Below are 19,487 nucleotides of genomic sequence, written 5' to 3' on the forward strand. Positions count from 1 at the left end.
AAAATTAGCTTGATTGTACACAATTTGAGATGTCTAGCTGCACACTAGAAATACTAACATCTATAAACAGGAATAGAAGTTTTAGAAAAGAAACCCTGCTCCCTAAACTTGAAAACGTTTTTAAAACCCTTACTTGCATATATCTTTATAACAGACATAAATTGCTTGTTAAACTCAATCGTCTACAAAATCATAGAAAACCTGAATCCTACAAGTTAAACTAATAGGCATGCTAATACTGCTTCTTTTATTCAAGAACCTCAAAGTATTTTAAGAAGGTGAATAAATATTAGCACCTACTATATATGGAGTTGATTCACTGGAAGATATGCAGTTTGGTTCATGTTCCTTGCACTTCAACTTGGCATTTCACTGAGCTGTTTAATCCCCAGTCCTTAGGGCCCTCCAGGTCTGTGAGCAGAAGCAGGCAGCTTCAGGGAATGACTTGCACTGTGGAAAGCCTAAATTACTGTCCAGAGGCACCAATCTTTCTCCAGCGCCCTTCAACTTGGTTGAAATGGAGATGAGACTTCTGTGGAGATGGCTCAAATTTTCCAAATTAGCCCAGACCTAATGTCACAGCTGGTATATTACACTGTGATCCCTGTTCCTTATCTGATCTGCAACACTAAATGACCTCTGAGAAAAGATCAGAGGATTTATAAAGCTGCATTGGTAATGACTTTTTTTTTTCTCCTCCCCTTTAATATAATTCTAGATTACAGTTCTAGAACTAATATAATATAATATAATATAATATAATATAATATAATATAATATAACATAACATAACATAACATAACATAATATAATATAATATAATATAATATAATATAATATAATATAATATAATATAATATAATATAATATAATATAATATAATATAATATAATATAATATAATATAATATAATATAATATAATATAATATAATATAATATAATATAAATATAATTCTAATACAATTCTAGAACTCAGTTAAATTAATGCCTGTATCAGTCATGACCATAGCAGAATGCAGTAAAGATCCAGGAGATGAAAAGATCCCTAGCATTTGAATAGCTTATTTTTCTATCTTGGATAATTATTCTTCCTTTTCCAACTGCAGTAAGACCTACAATAGGAACAAGTGAAGGCTAGAGTAAGGTCCAATACACTTTAGTTCTTCAGTTATACTATTCATTACAACAGTAGTAAAAACAATGTTATTACATAAATGTGTCCACCTATAGAACAGAAGCATTTGGCCTTTTTTTTATTAAACCTTACTCAAAAGTACTTCTGTGTCATGGTACCTTCTTAAGATACAAGCATGTCCTGTCCTTGAGTATATAAAGGAGTAGAACAATTTATAAGGGTTGTTTGAAGTGAATTTAGTACAGCAGCAGTATTAATCATGAATTTAATAACTTTCATCTTGGATACTCAGACATAACTTTTGGGAATAATAGCCAAACTACAAATATTTGGGGTTGATCATGCAATTTACAGAGTAAAGATAGACTGAAAATCCACTTCAACATGAAACACCAAAGTTGAGGATTTGTAGTAGAAAAAGAATCCTTAATCCCCAGTGCTGCAAAGTTTTTGTTGGCTTAAGTACAATTGTGAAAAACAGAAAAACAGAACATTTATTGGCTGGCACATATTGTGAATGCATCATACATGGTCAAAAAACTGCCAATAAAACTTCCACAGTTTAGCTATTCAACAGGCTGGAGAAAAAAAAAATAGTCTTTTTACTTTGCAAAACCTCTAAAAAACCCCACCATTGTGTAATGGCACAAGAATTCCACCTAGCTCTTCTAGAAACAGAGATATTCAGCAAGTGGACTATGCCATGCCCAGGAAATTAATAATACATAAAGATTGCTGGAGAATTCATGCTGCATGTAGAAAAGAACTAGCTTCAAGGAATTAGCTTATTCTCAGACTGTACAAATGAGAGAAGGGTAGCTAGAGATGACACTGAAGGAAATATTTAGCAGCTTCCTTGTACAGAAAGATTCTGGAGTACTGATATGTGTCAACACATCTGAGTAAAATTAATACATTTACCCAAACTCGTCTTCACTGCACACAGCCAAACACTTCACAGACCCTTCAGTCACTGCTGGTGTGAAAAAGGCTTTGCTTTCATGCAAGTAACTCTCCCATTTTCCATGCCTATATATATAACATTCCCAGCATTCTATCTTATTTTATTATTTCTGTATTCTTGGAGTGCTGTTTCCATTTCTCTGCCCACTCCCTGTTTGTGATCTTCGATCAGTGGATCCTTCCCTGACAGATACGAAATTAATGACTGTCTTAAAATACACACAGGCACAGACATCACTACAAATAACAAAATAGGGTCATTTAAAGGAATTCTAGATTAGATGTAAGAGAAAGTGCAGATTTGCAAAGTAGCAATTCAGTGACAAAACAATGCCTAACACAAACACATGCTTAATGTGGCCTTTTAAAGTACTCTGATGGTGTAGTGAGAGCTGTGGTATTTTGTGCAAGGTATAGTTAATTCTGCAATTCCTGTTCTCTCTTTGACAACTTAAAGTCCAACAGCTGACTAATTCAGAAAACCAAAATAAGCATCCTGATCTACCACAGCCTCATGGTAGAATTATTTTGAATTTGGTAAAGCGTGAGCCACAGATGAAGCCTCCCTATCTGCTAGTATTCCCATAACACTTCATTCCTGTTAAAGATGCACTGCAGCTTTCAGTCAAGGTGGCAGTCTGGGCCTGTCTTCTCTACCTAGCCATGTGCTTTCTTAAAAGAATCTTAAAAGGAGTAAAATTATTATATACAAGACTTCTGCTACTTCACCAGTGTAACAAGTGAATATGCTATTACGGGGAGAATGACAGCAGGAATAATAATTATATAAAGCTGTTTTCTAGGAAAAGTGAATTTAAAATTCCAGCCTTTTTTAAATTTCCCTGCCACAATGAATCAGGTACTTTAAAGCTATAAGACAGAGAAAACATGGAAAGACAGACAGATGAGACACTTTCTATTATGTGAAAGACTGGAACTGGAAATTAATTTTGCAGTGGTTATATTCAAAACCTTGCATATAGCTGCTGACTAAGTCAGCGCTTATTTTGGAAGATGTATCTGTATTTGACATTCAAGCATTAGAAATGTAACTGTGTCCCCTCTAGTCTAATAGGCAATTTTACCAGAAATAGGATATTCTTATGCAATAGCCCACCTACTTTTAACTTAGCTACTCAGCACTTACTTCTACAGCTACACAGCACAAACTTGTTATCTCGATACCATTAGATACAACATTGCAGAAACAGTATCTAAGACCCAATAAATTGATATTGTTATATTTTTCCAAGAATTACAAACTACAGACCAAAGAGGGATCCATAACTTCTCTATGAGTTTTAACCATCTCCTCTCCTCTCCTCTCCTCACAACACAACACAACACAACACACAGGTTTTTAATGAAAACACAGAAATAATGCAATTTTCCACACAGCAAAAAATTGCACTGAAACGAAAGCAATCTAGATTATTAGTCAGGTATCCTGTTAGTAATTCCTTAGGAAAATATATAAATTTTTGCCTGTTTATTGCCCTTGAATAATAGAAATATTCACGTAAAGAAAATATAAATGAAAACATATTGCCATGGTGGCATTTGCTGGTGTTGTACAGAGAACTGATTCTGAATTGCTCAATACAATTTGAGTGATTGCAATATCCTCTCATTAACCTAATATCCTAATCCACACTTTTTCTTGCACTGGAAACATAACGAAGTTGTTATTCACATCTGCGTCTCTGTGCAAAGGGAGAAGGCTCGGTGCAGCACAAAGGCAAAACATGGTTGTTTGTTTTTTTTTTTTTAATAGCTTTTCAGTATGAAAAAAATTAAAGGCTCAGAATAAACGGAGATCAGCTGAGTATTTTTGCTGAGGTCAGTGCAGTGGGGAGCAGCGCCGAGGAGCCCCGCGGTGCCACCGAGCGGGCGGGCAGTCCCCAGAGGGCCGGGACACACAGGGACACCATGCCGAGACACTGCCCGCGATCCGCTCCCGATCCATCCCCGCACCGAGCAGTCCCCAAAGGGCCGGGACACACAGGGACACCATGCCGAGGCACTGCCCGCGATCCGCTCCTGATCCATCCCCGCACCGAGCGGCCCCAACGCGGGCGAGCGCACGGAGCCACCGCGGGGCTCCCGGCTCTGCTGCGAGCGGCATTCCAGCTTCCAGAGGCTACTCCACAAGGCGAACCACCCATACGGCTACCTCGGAAACTCCTTCTTCCCGGCTTAGCTTTTTTTGTTAATGGACTGACGAACCCTCCCCTTTCCCGCTGCGCGATTCCCGGCAGGAGCAGCGCCCGCCCCGCGGCGGCTCCGGGCGGGCCCGGGGCGCGGCGCGGCCGCTCCAGCCTGCGGCGGGCGGGCTCTGCTCCCGCTCCCGCTCCCGCTCCCGCCCGGCCGGGCTGGGCGGGGCCGCAGCCTCCTTCCTGTTTCCGCTCGGAGTCCCGGAGCCCTCCAGGGCCGCGGTACCGCGGGGCAGCGGCGGGCGGGGCGGCCTCGGCAGCGCGGGGACATCGCCGTCCCCTCACGGCCCGTGTGTTCTCTCCGCAGGGAGCTCGGCTCGCCCTTGCGCCGCTCGGGAGGCCCGAGGGCGCCGGGCCGCAGGTGAGGCGGTGCCGGCCGCGGCGGGGCGGGGGGCGGTCGGGCCGGCACCGTGCGGCGCTTCTGGCTGCCCGCCCGCCCCCGGCTCAGCGCCCGCAGCGCCGCCGGGGCTCCCGGGGAAACCTGCACGGAGATAGCCCCGCCGGGCTGGCTTTCCTTCACTTCCAGAGAACCACACACCGCACTCCTTTTAGCAATATATTCTTGGTGGCATTTGCAGCTGTGTTAGATTAGATGTCTAATTATTCTATAAGCACTGAACTTTAACGTAGGGTTAAAGTGTTCTGTGCTCTGTGTTACACTTCCACATACTATGCGCTGCTTTTATTTCTAGCGAAAATGGTCTTGCCCTTTGATGGTGAACAATGACAACCTATATTAAAATGATACTTGGTATCGCAGAATCGTTAGGGTTGGAAGGGATCTCTGGGGATCGTCCAGTCCAACCCCACTGCCAAGGCAGGGTCACCCAGAGCAGGTGACACAGGAACCTGTCCAAGTGAGCTTCGTGTACCTCTATAGGGAAACTCCACGCCCTCCCTGACAGCCTATTCCAGTGCTCTACCCTCAATGTAGAGCTGTTCTTTCCCACGTGAAGGTGGAACTTCCTGTGTTTTGTTCGTGTGTATGCGTGCTTTTATTTTGCTGAGTACTCTTTTTTATTTTTTTTAATACTCCACAGGGTTTTCCCAATAGGAAAACAGGAAAGATGTTGGATATTAAGGCTTGGGCTGAGTACGTCGTGGAGTGGGCTGCCAAGGACCCCTACGGCTTTCTCACGACGGTGATCTTGGCTCTCACGCCGCTGTTCGTAATCAGTGCGGCGCTCTCATGGAAGCTTGCAAAAATGATTGAGGCCCGGGAACGAGAGCAAAAGAAGAAACAGAAACGCCAGGAGAACATTGCAAAAGCCAAACGAACGAAGAAGGATTAAAATGGGCAAAATTTGGGCAAAAATGGCCTTTCTTGTGCAAAGAATCCACTTTTAAAATGAAATACTTGTACATTTTGTGTTGTAACTGTCCTTTGATACTTGATCCTGTTATTTCTTGAAGTATGAAATTTAATACTTCCAATGTATTTTTTTTCCTGCTGATTTGTGTTAAAATTTGCCCAAGTGACACTTGTTAGAGTAATTAAATTTATTACTTGTATTCTAGTGCAGATTGCTTTTCTAAATTTGCATGTTAAATTAAAAAATTAACCTCTTGGTTGGCTCTGGAGATAGACTATTTTTTTTCTCTTAGCTTATCTATGACTTAACAAGTGTCTTAAAATTGTCAAGTTTAGGGGAAAATGTGAGTAATAAACTGGATTGCAGAAATGCAATTTTTGATATACCTTGAGCAGGGCCTTAGTGATGAGCTAGCTGTAGCATTTGATAGCAGACATGACTGATTTCCTTTAAGGTCCCTGCCTGTGGCTGCTGCAGTGTCTTTGATGGTGGTGCTTGTCTGCAGAAATAACCTACCTTATCTTTTCCTGTTTCCTGAACTAGGGGCCACCAACAGCCTTCAACTTCAGCCCAAATCTTAGGAAGCTGATTGCGTGTTCTTAATAGCTTCATTTCTCTTAAGGCACTCACACTCTATAAAATACAGTACTGTTGCTTGGTCTTCCTTAACAATCACCTGAATGCTCCACTTGTAACTAATTTGTTTTTGCCTTCATAAACTTTTTATGCCTCAAAGAATAGCCATAAATGGGATGAGACCAAAGACCCAGGGGGCCTAGTGTTCTGAGTCCCAGAGACCTATAGCAGATGGCTGTGCAAGGATGATGCACCAGCTGGTTACTAACTTTCTGGCTACCTTTGATCTGAGACTTTTTGTTCTCATGGCCCTTGAAACTTAGCTGCCTTACAGGTTGCAAGATTCTGACATAGTCAAAAAATTCAGGTGTGTGTTGTAAATGCATCAAAATTATTTAACCTTATTTCCTATTAATCTCTTCCTAATAGAACTGATAAATTTTTCAAAGCCTAATTTTTTAATAATAGTCTGTGGTGGCCTCTATGTAGTCTAGTTCAAAAGAGCTTGTAGCAGTCATTAGGATTTTACATGGTGCATATTTCTAAACAGCAGCACGGTGCTGTGCATTCTAGCAGCTACTCTTTGATCAGGTTTAAAAATAAAACCTTAAAATAATATCATTGTTCAAATGAGGAGACCTATAGAGCTGGCTGACACCAAGGGGGATCAGAAGTGGGGAGTCTAACTGAAATTACTTTAAGTAAATGTGAAGTTGTTCCCCTTTCAATTTTGTTGGTGAAAGCAAGCACTATTAAAATATGACATCTGGGCATTTTATAAATATGTGATATCAAGTCTCCGAGTTTTGTATGAAGTGTTGTCAAATATGTATGTGTTTGACCTTTGATACCTACATAGTTTGAAACAGAGGGAGAACTGATGAGGGATACACTCCATAAATAAATTTGATACTTTTTGGAAAAAAATTGTGTGGTCTTTATTTTTATTTGAAGTTCTCAAACACCATCTCTGAACAAATAATCTGCACATTTTTTGTATCTAAACTATGGCCAAAATGATCTAATCATTTTAGGGAAGCCCACAGATACACCAGCAATAAAAACTGATTTGTTTTTTTAAATATTCAGTCCCTTGTCTCGGGCCTAGTGTTATTTTCCAGCAACTTTATCAAGTGCTTCTAGGTTCTATTATAGCAGTTATATGTAGTGTAATTGATTTTACCCTGTGAAAATTGCTGTCTGCAAATCAAATATGTTGACTATTTTAAGTCACAAGAACATCTCTACGCTAAGTACAGTGAGTGCAGTGTCGTAGTGATTCCTTGTTAATTAAATCAACTTTTCCATCTGCTTGCCAGCAGAAAGCATTCTGGCACTGCCAAGGGATTTATTCTGAAGAGACATCCTGGCCAAGGTTTGGGAAGATGTGAGTGTACTGACTACAATTCTTACATCAAGAAGGGTTTCAAAACTAACTTAGTCTTTAAGGAAAAAACCAATTTAGACTTTAAGAAAATTTAGATAGTCTTTTAATTATGAAGTCAAGAGTAACTGATGGACAGCAACTGTCAAAACCAAACTTAGTTACACACCCTGTTCTTCCCTAAACCCAAACAATTTACAATACTTAGTCATGATTAAGCCCATTTGAAAAGTTCTGCAAAAGTAACTGAAACTGCTTTAATACTACTTTATTGCACTCCTGCATATAACAGCTGTGTATGTTGTCTGTTAAAATATTTATCCATTAGGGGTATCTGTCCATTAAATTGCTTATTTATTTTTACTACTACCACTGCCTGGTGGCATCCAGGCACCTGGCTGGAAGGTGTTTGCAGTGCTCGTGGGGTCCTGTGAGGGCTCCTCCTTTCCATAGTACGGGGCAGAGGCGTGGCCTTTAACCTGAGTATGACTTGGTTCAGCAATAAGTCCTTGCTCATATTCCTTGGCCTGAAGCAGCTTATCCTTTTCAGATACATCCTTGACTTTCTGTTTCATTTCTTCTCTGTAATTTTCATTCCTAAGAATCTCCTAAGAATACAGTAGAAAGACAATTAGGTAAGTCAGAAACAAATGCAATACACAGTGTTGCAATAAAACATTTTAAGCAGTAATTTCTTAATTTTATAATCCACAATTTCAGGTATTAAGGTAAATATAAAATGTGGCAAAATTGGTTGGCTTTCTACAACTGCAAATTCAACCCCATTTCAGAAGGTTCTTAATGTTTATATCATCTTCTTAAAAAAAAAACTGCACTGTAGTGTCCACTTCACTATTCTGTTGGATCAAAAAGAAGAAATTTAAAAATTAAGTACAGTCACCAATGAATGTGAATGTACATTAAAAATAAGGGTATTTTTTGCATTGTTTCCTATGTAGAGTTGATACTTACAGCTATATATCATTTGCATCTCTTCCTGTAATTCACTATGGCTGTGGTGTTAGGTACCTGTGCTTCAGGGCACAGTTTTGGGACAAGCAGATGTGCAACCTTTGGGGTCTTGCTAGTGCAAGAGTACAAAGTAACTAAAATAACAAAATCAGGTTGGAAAACAGTGCAGTGGGTCATTTGGTCCAACTTCATTCAACCTCCATGCTCCAACAGAGTCATGCCAGAGCACATGGCACAGGTTTGTATCCAGATGGTGCTCGATTATTTTTGGGGAGGGAGACTACACAACTCCGGTCAATCTGTTCCAGTGCTCGGTCAACCCCACAGTAAAGAAGCTCTTCCTCACATTCAGGTGGAGCTTCCTGGGCATCAGCTTCTGCCCATTGCCCCTTGTCCTACTGCTTGGCACCACTGAGAAGAGCCTGGCTGCACCCTCTTGACACTCTCCCATCAGACACTGAAAGACATTGATCAGGTCTCCTCTCAGTCATCTCTCCTCAGCTTTTCCTTGAAGGAGGGATGCTCCAGTCCCTCAATCAACTTCATTGCCCTCTGCTACATCTGTTCCAGAAGTCCCATGTCTCTCTGGCCCAGAGGAGCTCAGAACTGGACACAGCACTCCAGGTGAGGCCTCTCCAGGGCTGAGTGCAGGGGCTGGATCAGCTTCCATGACAATGCTCCTGCCAATGTCCCCCAGGATCCCATTGGATTTCTTGGCCACCAGGACACGCTGCTGGCTCATGGGCAGCTTATTGTCCAGCAGGAGCCCCAGGCCCTTCTCTGCAGAGCTGCTCCCCAGCAGGTCAGCCCTGGACTGTGCTGGTGCCTGGGGCTCTCTGCTGAATTGCAGAAGGTTCCTGTCTGCCCATCTCTCCAGCCTGCTGATGTCCTCCTGAAGGGCTGCTGGGGTATCAGCCACTGCTTCCAGCTCTCTGTCCTCAGCAAATCTGCTATCCCTTCACCCAAGCCACTGGTGAGTAACTTAAACAATCCTGGGTCCAGTGATGAACCTTGGGGGGCACTGCCAGTGACAGGCCTCCAACTAGACCCTGTGCCAGCGATTACAACCCTCTGGGTTCTGCCATTCAGCCACTTCTCAACCCACCTCACTGTCCACTCATCCAGCCCACACCTTTTGAGTTTTTCTACAAGGATGTTGTGAGAGACAGTGTGAACAGCCTTGCTGAAGTCAAGGTTCCACTGCACTCCCCTCTTCCATTCAGATAGTCGTGTCATCATAAAAGTCAATTAGGTTGCTCAAGCATGATTTATCTGCAGTGAATCCATGCTGACTGCTCCTGATAACCTTCCAGTCATCCATGTGGACAGAAATAGCCTCCAAAATTAAGAAAAAGGCTGAATTCTTTTTTTTCCAGATGACAAGTATACAGAAGAGTTAAACTGTACCAGTACACTCCTCTGAGAGCAAAAGACCATGATACAATGCTAGGAATTCAGGTGTTAAAATACATGTGATACTGCCAAGAGTTGAAATAGCAACTACGAATACCTAGGAAAGCTTAGAAGACCATAATTAAAGAAAACCTTATGTAGGGGGTTGACCATGGCTGGATGCCAGATGCCGACCAGAGCTTGTCACTCCCCTCCACAGCTGGACAGAGAAGAGAAAATATAATGAAGAGTTCACAAGTTAAGGACTATGAGAGATCACACACCAAACACAAGTAAAACAGACTCAATCCTATCCCAGGATGAAGAGAAGCAAAGTAAGATCTTAAAATTACCTTCCCCCTACTACTCCTTCCTTCCTAGCTCTGTCTCCTTTCCCTAGCAAGTGCAGGGAGACAGAGAATGGGAGTTAAGGCTGGTTCATCATACATTCTTGCTGTTGCTCAGGGTCCAGAGGAGTCCTTCTCCTACAGTATGATGGGATCCCACCCATGGGAGACAGTTCTCCATGAACTTCTCCACATGAATCCATCTGATGAGCAACAGTCCTCCCAAATGGCTGCAGTGTAGGCCTCCTCCATGGGCTGCAGTACTTCAGGCATAGCCTGTGCCTGCGTAGATCTCCTACAGGGTCACAAGTCCTGCCAGGAAACCTGCTCCAGCAGGGGCTCCTCTCTCCATGGGTGGGCAGGTCCCTGCCAGAACCTGCTCCAACACAGGCCTCCCACAGGGTCACAGCCTCCTTTCACCCATCCCCTGCCCTGGCCTGGGTCTCCTCCAGGGGCTGCAGAGGAACCTCTGCTCTGGCCCCTGGAGCATCTGCTGTCCTTCTGCACTGACCTGAGGTATCTGCAGGGCTGTTCCTCTCATATATTGTCACCCTGCTCTTCTCTGAGCACAATTAGAACTCTGCAGAACTTTTTTAGGCCTCCTTAAATATGCCACCAGACAGGCATGACCACCATTTCTGATAGGACCAGCCTTGATCAGAGGCACGTCCATGCTGGAACTGGTTGGGACTATCTCTGCCAGATATGGAGGAAACTTCTGGCAGCTTCTCACAGAAGCCACCCCTGTAGCTGCCCTGCTACCAAAAACTGAGTACACAAACCCCATATACCTTATCTTAGAGGTACCATGGAAAGTAACCTCTTTTCTTAGTTCTTTGTTGCCTCTGTATTTAAATCCACAGATACACAGAGGTGGAACCCTTAGCATACAAATGGAAAATGGATGGAAATACACAAGTAATACACAAATGACTTTGCATAGAAGGGTGAAAATTCTCACATGCTCAAATAGAAATATTGTCAAGCATTACAAGATCAAATTTTCAACAGTCAGTATAGCAAAACCTCTTTGTGATATCTCTCAATTCTATCCTTGTTTACCACAATCATTGATTTCAAGGAGGCACTCCTATGGTGCTTGTATTAAACCACTACTAAGAAACAACTAAAGCAAACACCTTTGTGACAACTGAAGACTGCCTCATTGTCTCTCCTAAAACAATGGGAAGTTATTTATTAAAATACAAACATAACCATTACTGTGAACAGCTATTTCTAATTTAAAATCTCTTCAAGTGATTACTTCAACACAAAGTTAGCTTAGTGAGGTAAGAGCAGCCGCAACTAAACACCAAATGCTTCAAGTCCATTTTAAATGCTGATATATAATTGTTCTCTGGTTTTCAGTCAAACCAGGCTCTTATATTCAGCTCTCTGTGGACAAAGTATAAATCTGATACAGTAAAATGAAAAAGAGGATCTTAAAAAAAACCAAAACAACATGAGAAATTATTCTTTCTAGCAACTGCAAAAAAACCCCACCCTGAACTGAATTAACTTATCCACAGTTCTCTAAACAATCGACCAGAACAAACTTTTTCAACTACAAAATGTACACATTCATTTTTGGCATTAAACTCATGCTACTAACATGCATACTGAAATCACTGGATTCCTGTACTCAAATTAAAGAAAACATGAATTGGAAATATTGGGTCAATTGGCATGCTAGAAAAACTGGGTCAAACACATTCTCACCTTGAGACTCCACTGCTAACTAGTCACCGAGGTTAATTTGTTTAAAAGTTAGTTTGTTTGTGGGGCTTTTCCGTTTGTTTGTGTGTTTAAGTTACACTGTCAGGTTCAGAACATTTATATTCTCTCCTTCTCCAAAATGAATCACAGTATTTTATAAGATGACTATCTTTACTGTAAACTGCCCCCAAATAAATTTTCTGCTAAAATATAAGTACATAAACATGTAATGTGCTCTGTGCATTAAGGGAAATACAAAATCCTTCTATTCAACCCAGAAAACATACAGCTGGAGTTTTTTAAGGATCAGCTTGTTTTTCCAACACTCTCTTTTTGTACAAATAAATTATATAAGCTCTTTGAAGCAGCAGTTCTCAGGAAGTACATGGCATCTCAAGAGCATCAGAAATGTCCTTCAACATTTTTATTAAAAGAAAACTCTAAGAACTGAGGCTATGCTGCAAAACTAAACAAAAAAAAGTCTTAAGATATCCAGCCACATTTTAAAGCAGTTGAAATCCCTACATGCAGATATTCCCTTTGAAATGTTTCAGCTCCCAGCATATGGAATAGGATACACATGATATGCCAAGAGCTAGGTCCAGCTACATGTTCTCCAGTTTATTTTTAGGTGGAAAGAAAAACAAGACATTTTATCACTGCAGGTTGTCCAGCTTTGGTGATTATTTTAAGTTGAATGAGGTTTTTAAATTTAATGTTTGGAGCTGCATGCCTTCCCTCCTTAGGAAGGCAGAGATTAAGAAAGTGATGTCTAAGGTTTTCCTGAAGAACATTATTATTAAGGAAATACCAAAGTAGCCCTTTGTGGAGTTTGAGGCAGCTGTTTTTCATCCACAAAACTGCTGACTTCTGCATAATCTGACATGTTAGTATTGGTAGCAGCTGCATGATCAAAGAATGAAAGGTGGCCTGCTCCTAGGAGCAACAAGCACAAGACATGTCCCTGTGTCCTGTTCCTGCAAAAGGCATCGGGCTGTATTTCCTGCCACCAGAATGAAATTTTCACTTTTGTTGCAAACTATGTATCTTTCAAAGCTCTCAGGTAACTCCAGCAGCTGAATTATATCACAAAGTATCCATGGTGGCACAGAAACCTCCACTCCACACAAGGAGCAAAACTCAGATAAAGGATTTTAGATGCCTACCTGATTGTACTGGAAGACCTGCTTTGCAGGGCCAATACTTGGAATGCACTTTTGGAATGTTCTTTTGCTCTTCAAGACTCCCATACTGTCACTTCTTTGCCTTTCCTGAATAAACTTATGGCCTAATTAGTTTCTCTTGGCAGGAAGATGTCATGAATACCAAAGAAGGTTCTCTAGACACAGAGACACTCTGAACCAAAGTGCAGCTTCTAAGGGGAAGGGTTTAAAGATTACTTTAAGACTGGCAGTTTCCAGAAGGTTTTCTAAAGACACTAAACCTAACCATTTAATTACAAGAGCTATATTTAATTACTAATTTTGAGGAAAATGTCATATTTCTTTTCAGATGAGATTGTATTTGGATTAAATTAATTATTTAATTTTTATTTTATTTTTATTTTTATTTTTATTAAATTAAATTTATGTTGTCTTAGAAACTATTTCAACTCCTAAAATTATCATAAGTTGAATTACTCATGATTTCTCTTGATTTGAATCATGTTAGCTAGTTACTTTTGGATGCCAGAATTGAGAAACAGCTGAACAGATTAATGAACAGATTAATTTTTGAACTGTAGACAGTGTAATTCATAGAATACTTACATTTGTGTCTAGTTTGAATATTTTATGTTTAATCATGAATGAACTTGAACTTAGAACTCTGCCTGTTAAAAACTCATACCTGTAGTTGAAAAAAATTTAAAAAATAACATATGGAATGAAAAAAAAATGTTTGGGCAGAGTATTAAAAAACTGATGTAAGATAATTAAACATGTCAAAATTTTTCTTCATTATCAAATTTACTGAAACTCAGGCGAAATGCTATAAGTTAAGCTGAATCACTATTTTTTAGAATATCACCAAGCAATTAAACTAAACTCCATTTTCCAGTTTGACAAGTTAAATAGGCGAGATTAAATAATCGGCTATTATATCATATTTCAAGAGCAGGAGGCGGAGAGAGGATCTCATCTTTGGGAAGCACTGAATGTTCTTATCCAGGGCAGGTCTTGATAAGTCAGCAACTGAACACGAGGCCAGCAGTACCAGCTTGGGAATGAGAAATAATGCAGTAAATGAAAAGCTGTCACTGCATGGCAGAAACAGAGGAGCAGTTTGAAATAGAAAGGCTTATCTGGATTAGCCAAAATAGTTAATTAAATCAAATACTGACTCAACTGACTGCTAATTTAATAAAGAACATACACTAAATATCCTTGGTTCATCAAGAAACAACATTAATCAAATCAATGTAAGATTTGTTTACACAGGTTCCGTTTTTGAGCAAATCTCTGATCAGTTACAATATTTAGTTTTATATGCAGTGCTAATACTGCATTTACTACCAAGCTAAATCAGTTAAATATTAATCACATCTCACAGTAGTTCATATTTAAATTAAATCTGCAGACAAGCAGTGCTTATTATTACTGAAGTACTATAGTTCTAGATATGAATCCCTGGCATGAGCTGACATAGCTTCTAGGGCACCGCAGAGTAGCACATATGTGTTTGGCAAGAACATGTAGGAAGAGGTAAAAGGACTGTAAAGCATATCACTAACAAGTGCAGACAGTAGGGGTTTGTGCCTGAACTGTTTTTAGAATTCTGCAAACATTTGTCCAGAACTACATATATATTCAAGATCACAGATGAAACTGTAGAAGCAGCAAAAACCACAAACTAGTCTGGCGCCACTGCACCCTGCTCTGAATACAGGGCAGTGCATAGCCCTGATCCCCACAGAGCAAACAAGGAACTGCAGCTGTGACTCAGTCACAGTTTGGTCCCTGCTTCCCCTAGTCTACACATGATGCAATCTGTACCAGCCCTTTTCCTGGTACGCTTCACTTTGCCCTCCACCCCCGCTCAGCTGTGCTGCCAGTGAATCAGGACACAGAGCCAGTGCTCCATGCACTCCTTTCCACAGGGATAGGGGAAGAAGAGCACCAGCAGCCCTTTCCTCTAAAGCCTTGGAATCTGCAGCATGGGCAATCTGGAAGCAGTGGACAAACTGGTGCCTCAATATTCCTCTGTGGAGTTGACAAGCAATTATATTCAAACTTCAAGAGAAAGTTAAAGTGATCAAGAAACAAATCTAAAAGATGATGATTCCTGCAAATGCTGAATTTATATTTTTTTTATTGACTTCTAGGACTATTCCCTTCTATTTAAGGTCTTTGTAGCTCAATTCTTTATATTGTCAAATTCTACTGCCTTTTTACACTAAATAATAATCCTCTCTGGAATAATGCATAATTTACTATGCAAAATGCTAGTTAGTGCAACCTAAATAATTGAATATGGCCAAAGCTAGTTAGTGCAACCTAAATAATTGAAATGGCCCAACTCCTGGTTGTGATTCTGGACAATAATGGTGAGAAATATTTTGCTCAGAGACATGTTTATCCATGTGCTCTTAAAGTATTTCTTCCTTGAACTGTTAATCATACTGTGCAGCTTTTGGTGGCTTCAGGAGTAAATTACTCATGTGCTAAGCCCTGGTCTCTATGTAAGAATGTACAATCTCCATGTCAGTGTTCTCATTTTACAACTTCTCAACTGAAGCATCTGAAATCATATAACTATATGCAAAACTATAACATGTAATCCCAACAATGTCAAAGCATTTTTCTAAACTGCATTCCATTCTCCTTAAATACTGTGTAAACTAATCTACATGAATGACCCTACTTTTGATCATACCACCTCTCATACCATAAGTATTATGATAAGTAATACTTACGATCACACAAATGGGAAGACTGGATATACATTGTGGGAACTAAATAGAATTTAATTTCAATGTAATTATTTGTGGGTTTAAAGGAAGAAACCTTATGCTTATTACAACTCACTGAAGTATGTTTTTTCCTCGCTTGACAAGGTGTTTGCCAAAACAGATAATTATGGATATCCTAGAAACAGTTTGAAAGAATAGAGGTGTCATCACAGAAGTGGTTTTTTTTAGCATTCCACCTTCTATCCAACTGTGTAATTCAGAACTCACTGAATTTTATGAGTGTATAACAAGTACACACTACATGAGAAAAGGAGCCATTATTGTGATTTCCAATTTCAAACTATTTTCAGGATCTTGATGCTAATTAAAGGAACATGCAATTCTTCTTTACTTCCCATGAAATATAAATATAACACACACAAGCATACAGAGCAACAGAAGAGGTTTCAGTTCAAACAGATTTGTGGCTGTGCAGCCCCATGTGTGCTAGAGGAAGCAGAAACTATGTCAACAGGGAAGTGCTATCTAGTACAAAGATCTGTGTGCACAAAAATGTGTTACCATGGGTTCACATCTACCACTTTCAGGATACCACCTTGGTGTGTTCAGAGATAAACCACATTTCAATCCATACCAGTTCCTCTCAGCATTGCCATAATTGCAAGTTTCCTGAGTAGTTTTCTGACACACCAAGAAAGTCTGTAAATTTATTTCTGTCTCCATTCTACAGACATGGCTTAAACAATGTCAAGTTTCTCAGATACCCTTGAACCTCAGGACATTGTCAGAAGTAGTGTGTAGCTATAAAATCTGTTATGGGATAAAACAAGGGTTAGATTTTTAAATACATTTGGATATCTTGTGCTATAGATGGCAGAATTCTTTAAAAACCTCTACAAATCTGATGCCCTTTGAAATAAGAAAAATAATCAAATAGAAGTTAGGCATAGAAAGGCCTGAAGAGAGAAGGTTTCTTCCCTGTCTTCAAAAGCATACTTTCTTTCCTTTCCAAATAAAATGTGAAAAATCCAAAATATGAAGATGACATTGTTTAAAGTCAGTAGAGAAATCTGTATCCAAAAGAAAATATGGGAGGTAGGAGCATATGCAAGACAGCACATTTGCATTTAACTTAGAAATTTTTGGATGAGCTATATAGAAGGTGGATTATGGCTCAAAGAATGGAAGGGAATATCCTCTTATAAAAATAACTTGCATGGATGGAATATCCTTTCTATAAAACAACTGCTGTATCTTAAGACAATGTTCAATAAAATCTGACAACATTAAAGCTTAGCAGGTGAAGTAATATGCATATAAAGGGATAAATTATTAAATCTGCTCCCACAAAATAGCATTTGATTAAAATTATTTTAATACTAGCAGGCTTTAAAACATTTTCATTAATTTAAAACTGTAAGGTCCCTAAACAATGACATATTTCCTATTTGTCAAAACACTTGCTACATACATCTAGTTTCCTACACACATAATAAAGAAATGCATTAGCCAACGTTGTGGATCCCTAATTAAACTGGTTAAAATATAGAGCTGCAGAGGAATAAAGGTAATGATTTTCCTCAACCAACCATGTATGATCATACTCAATATACATACTAAGGATGCTACAGTACTGCAAAAATATACCTATTTAAATTCAGATTCTCACTGCTATTAAGGGGTAAATATACTGTACACATACTGTACACATGCTCAGACAGGGCAAAGGCATGATCCAGAATTCTATATCAAGACAGATTCCCTGATTCCCATAGGATCAGAGTATGTTTAAGCAGAACATAAGAAACAATATGATCGGCACTAATTTTTCAAGTTATCACTCTTATTATAACTGAATTGAGACTTGGCTAAATTTCAAACTGTAGAAAAATCAAAAGGCAACCAACTGTTAACCAGTATCCCAGAAAATTATCTTAGAGCCCAAGGCTTCCAGTATTAGCATTTCTTATGTAACTGGCCAGGTTAGAAATAACCAAGGTGATGAGCAGCATTCATGAGTTATGTCTAGCCAGACACAGAAGGCCAAGTGATTTCTTGCAAAAATGGGGAAAAAGGGATGGGTGCAAGGAGTAAAGAAACCACTAGGGATGTGGTACATTTAACACTGGACATACTCACTTGGAGTATTCTTCCATTAAAAAAAAAAAAAAAAAAAGAGAGGAACTAAAGAAAGAAAGAGGTAAAGCAACTCCTTCTGAGCAAAAGTGAAAGCTTTTATAATGGAAACAAGCAAATAGACAAAAACCAAAAATCAGGTAGGTGTTTGTGGGAGAAAGAATGGCCTGAATACAAAACATGATCAAGTCTCAAGAAAATCACCAAGAGACTTAACTTGATGCCATGACCCAACTACTCTGACCACTGTCAGGAGGAACAACTCACATTTATTCTCACTTTAATGACTGACATGTCCTGATGATTATGAATGACATTTAGTAGCCTACAGTATTGGCTCCCAACATGTGGTTATCAGTGTGACCAGTAAGATCCAACCACTTTGTGAAGCTGTATCTCTGCAATATTTTCAATTAAAAATTCATCACAGATCCCATCATGAAACCTGGTAAGCTGAGCAGTTGGGCATCCTGTATCATCAACAGCCAAGGGCTAATAAAAGATAAGATAGACAAATATCTTTAAAACCCCATAATACTGATATATTGACAAATATATTTAAAAAAACCCAAAAACATATATAAACTTTACAAGGGGGAGTGGTCGGCTAACAGAAGTGGAACAGAAATTGTAAGAAAGTTTAACATATGTCATTTGATGTTAGAAATTAGAAGAATTACAAGCAAAGGACAGATAGGAAGGAGAGGAAAACCATCCATAAAAGTATTTTTGCAGACTGCAAAGGCAGGACATTGGCACAGCTCCAGAAACTCATGCTTTAGGAACTTTAGGCTTGTTACAATAAGATGTTGACAGCAAAATGTCATTAAAACAAAAATGCAAAATTTGTGGGCTTTACATCCTTTTTCAAAAACAGTCTGGTCTCATGAGAAATACACAAAAAAACAAGGAGATTTGTTATACAGGGTTTCAACATGGAATATGTCACAAATATTCCCTTGTTTCATAGCTGTCAAACAGCTATGAAACCATACCATCTTTACTGTCAAAAGGAGAATATAATATGGAATAGTAGCCAGTAAAGTTTATGTAGCTAAAACACTAATGCAAATCAGCCCTACAAATAGGGACAAAACAGTATGCTACATGTGCTTCACTGCTATAATTATATTTACAATGATATTGTGATGAAGGGTTTGTGCCAGTTTCAAATTAGGAGAATATTAGATCATATATAATGTCCCACACTATTCTCTGTAATATAGAGAAAAAATTAAGCTTTACTATCACATATTAAACATATGACATAAGGACTCTTCAAAATATTAGCAAGAATTTTTAATGCATATATATTTGAACTACTTTTTCTTACACAGGGAAAAACTATTTAGAGATCACTGGAAAAGGTAACTATTTTCAAGTTCCTAGTTTATAATTTCTGCTCTGTGATACAGTCAGTGCACAGCCC

At 39.4% G+C, this 19,487-nt stretch overlaps 2 protein-coding genes across 2 annotated transcripts in view; one reads left to right on the top strand and one right to left on the bottom strand.

Annotated features, from left to right (window-relative positions):
* Window positions 1–5,257: 5,257 nt before the first annotated feature.
* Window positions 5,258–5,824, top strand: SMIM15 (small integral membrane protein 15). Its single transcript, XM_079329841.1, has one exon. The coding sequence runs from the start codon at window positions 5,380–5,382 to the stop codon at window positions 5,602–5,604; it is 225 nt and encodes a 74-aa protein (XP_079185967.1). The 5' UTR covers window positions 5,258–5,379; the 3' UTR covers window positions 5,605–5,824.
* A 2,013-nt stretch (window positions 5,825–7,837) lies between these two features.
* Window positions 7,838–19,487, bottom strand: part of NDUFAF2 (NADH:ubiquinone oxidoreductase complex assembly factor 2) — a 53,531-nt gene continuing 41,881 nt past the window's right edge. The window contains exon 4 of the mRNA XM_079329840.1: window positions 7,838–8,193. Coding sequence (XP_079185966.1) covers window positions 7,936–8,193 — 258 coding nt within the window. The 3' untranslated portion in view covers window positions 7,838–7,935. The remainder of the gene's footprint in view (window positions 8,194–19,487) is intronic.

This window comes from Erithacus rubecula (genome assembly GCF_903797595.1).
Source record: "Erithacus rubecula genome assembly, chromosome: Z".
Taxonomy (NCBI): Eukaryota; Metazoa; Chordata; class Aves; order Passeriformes; family Muscicapidae; genus Erithacus; species Erithacus rubecula.

Bases quoted from the DNA above. Each gene is read 5' to 3' on its own strand.
- SMIM15 (XM_079329841.1), top strand. From the start codon at position 5,380: ATGTTGGATATTAAGGCTTGGGCTGAGTACGTCGTGGAGTGGGCTGCC.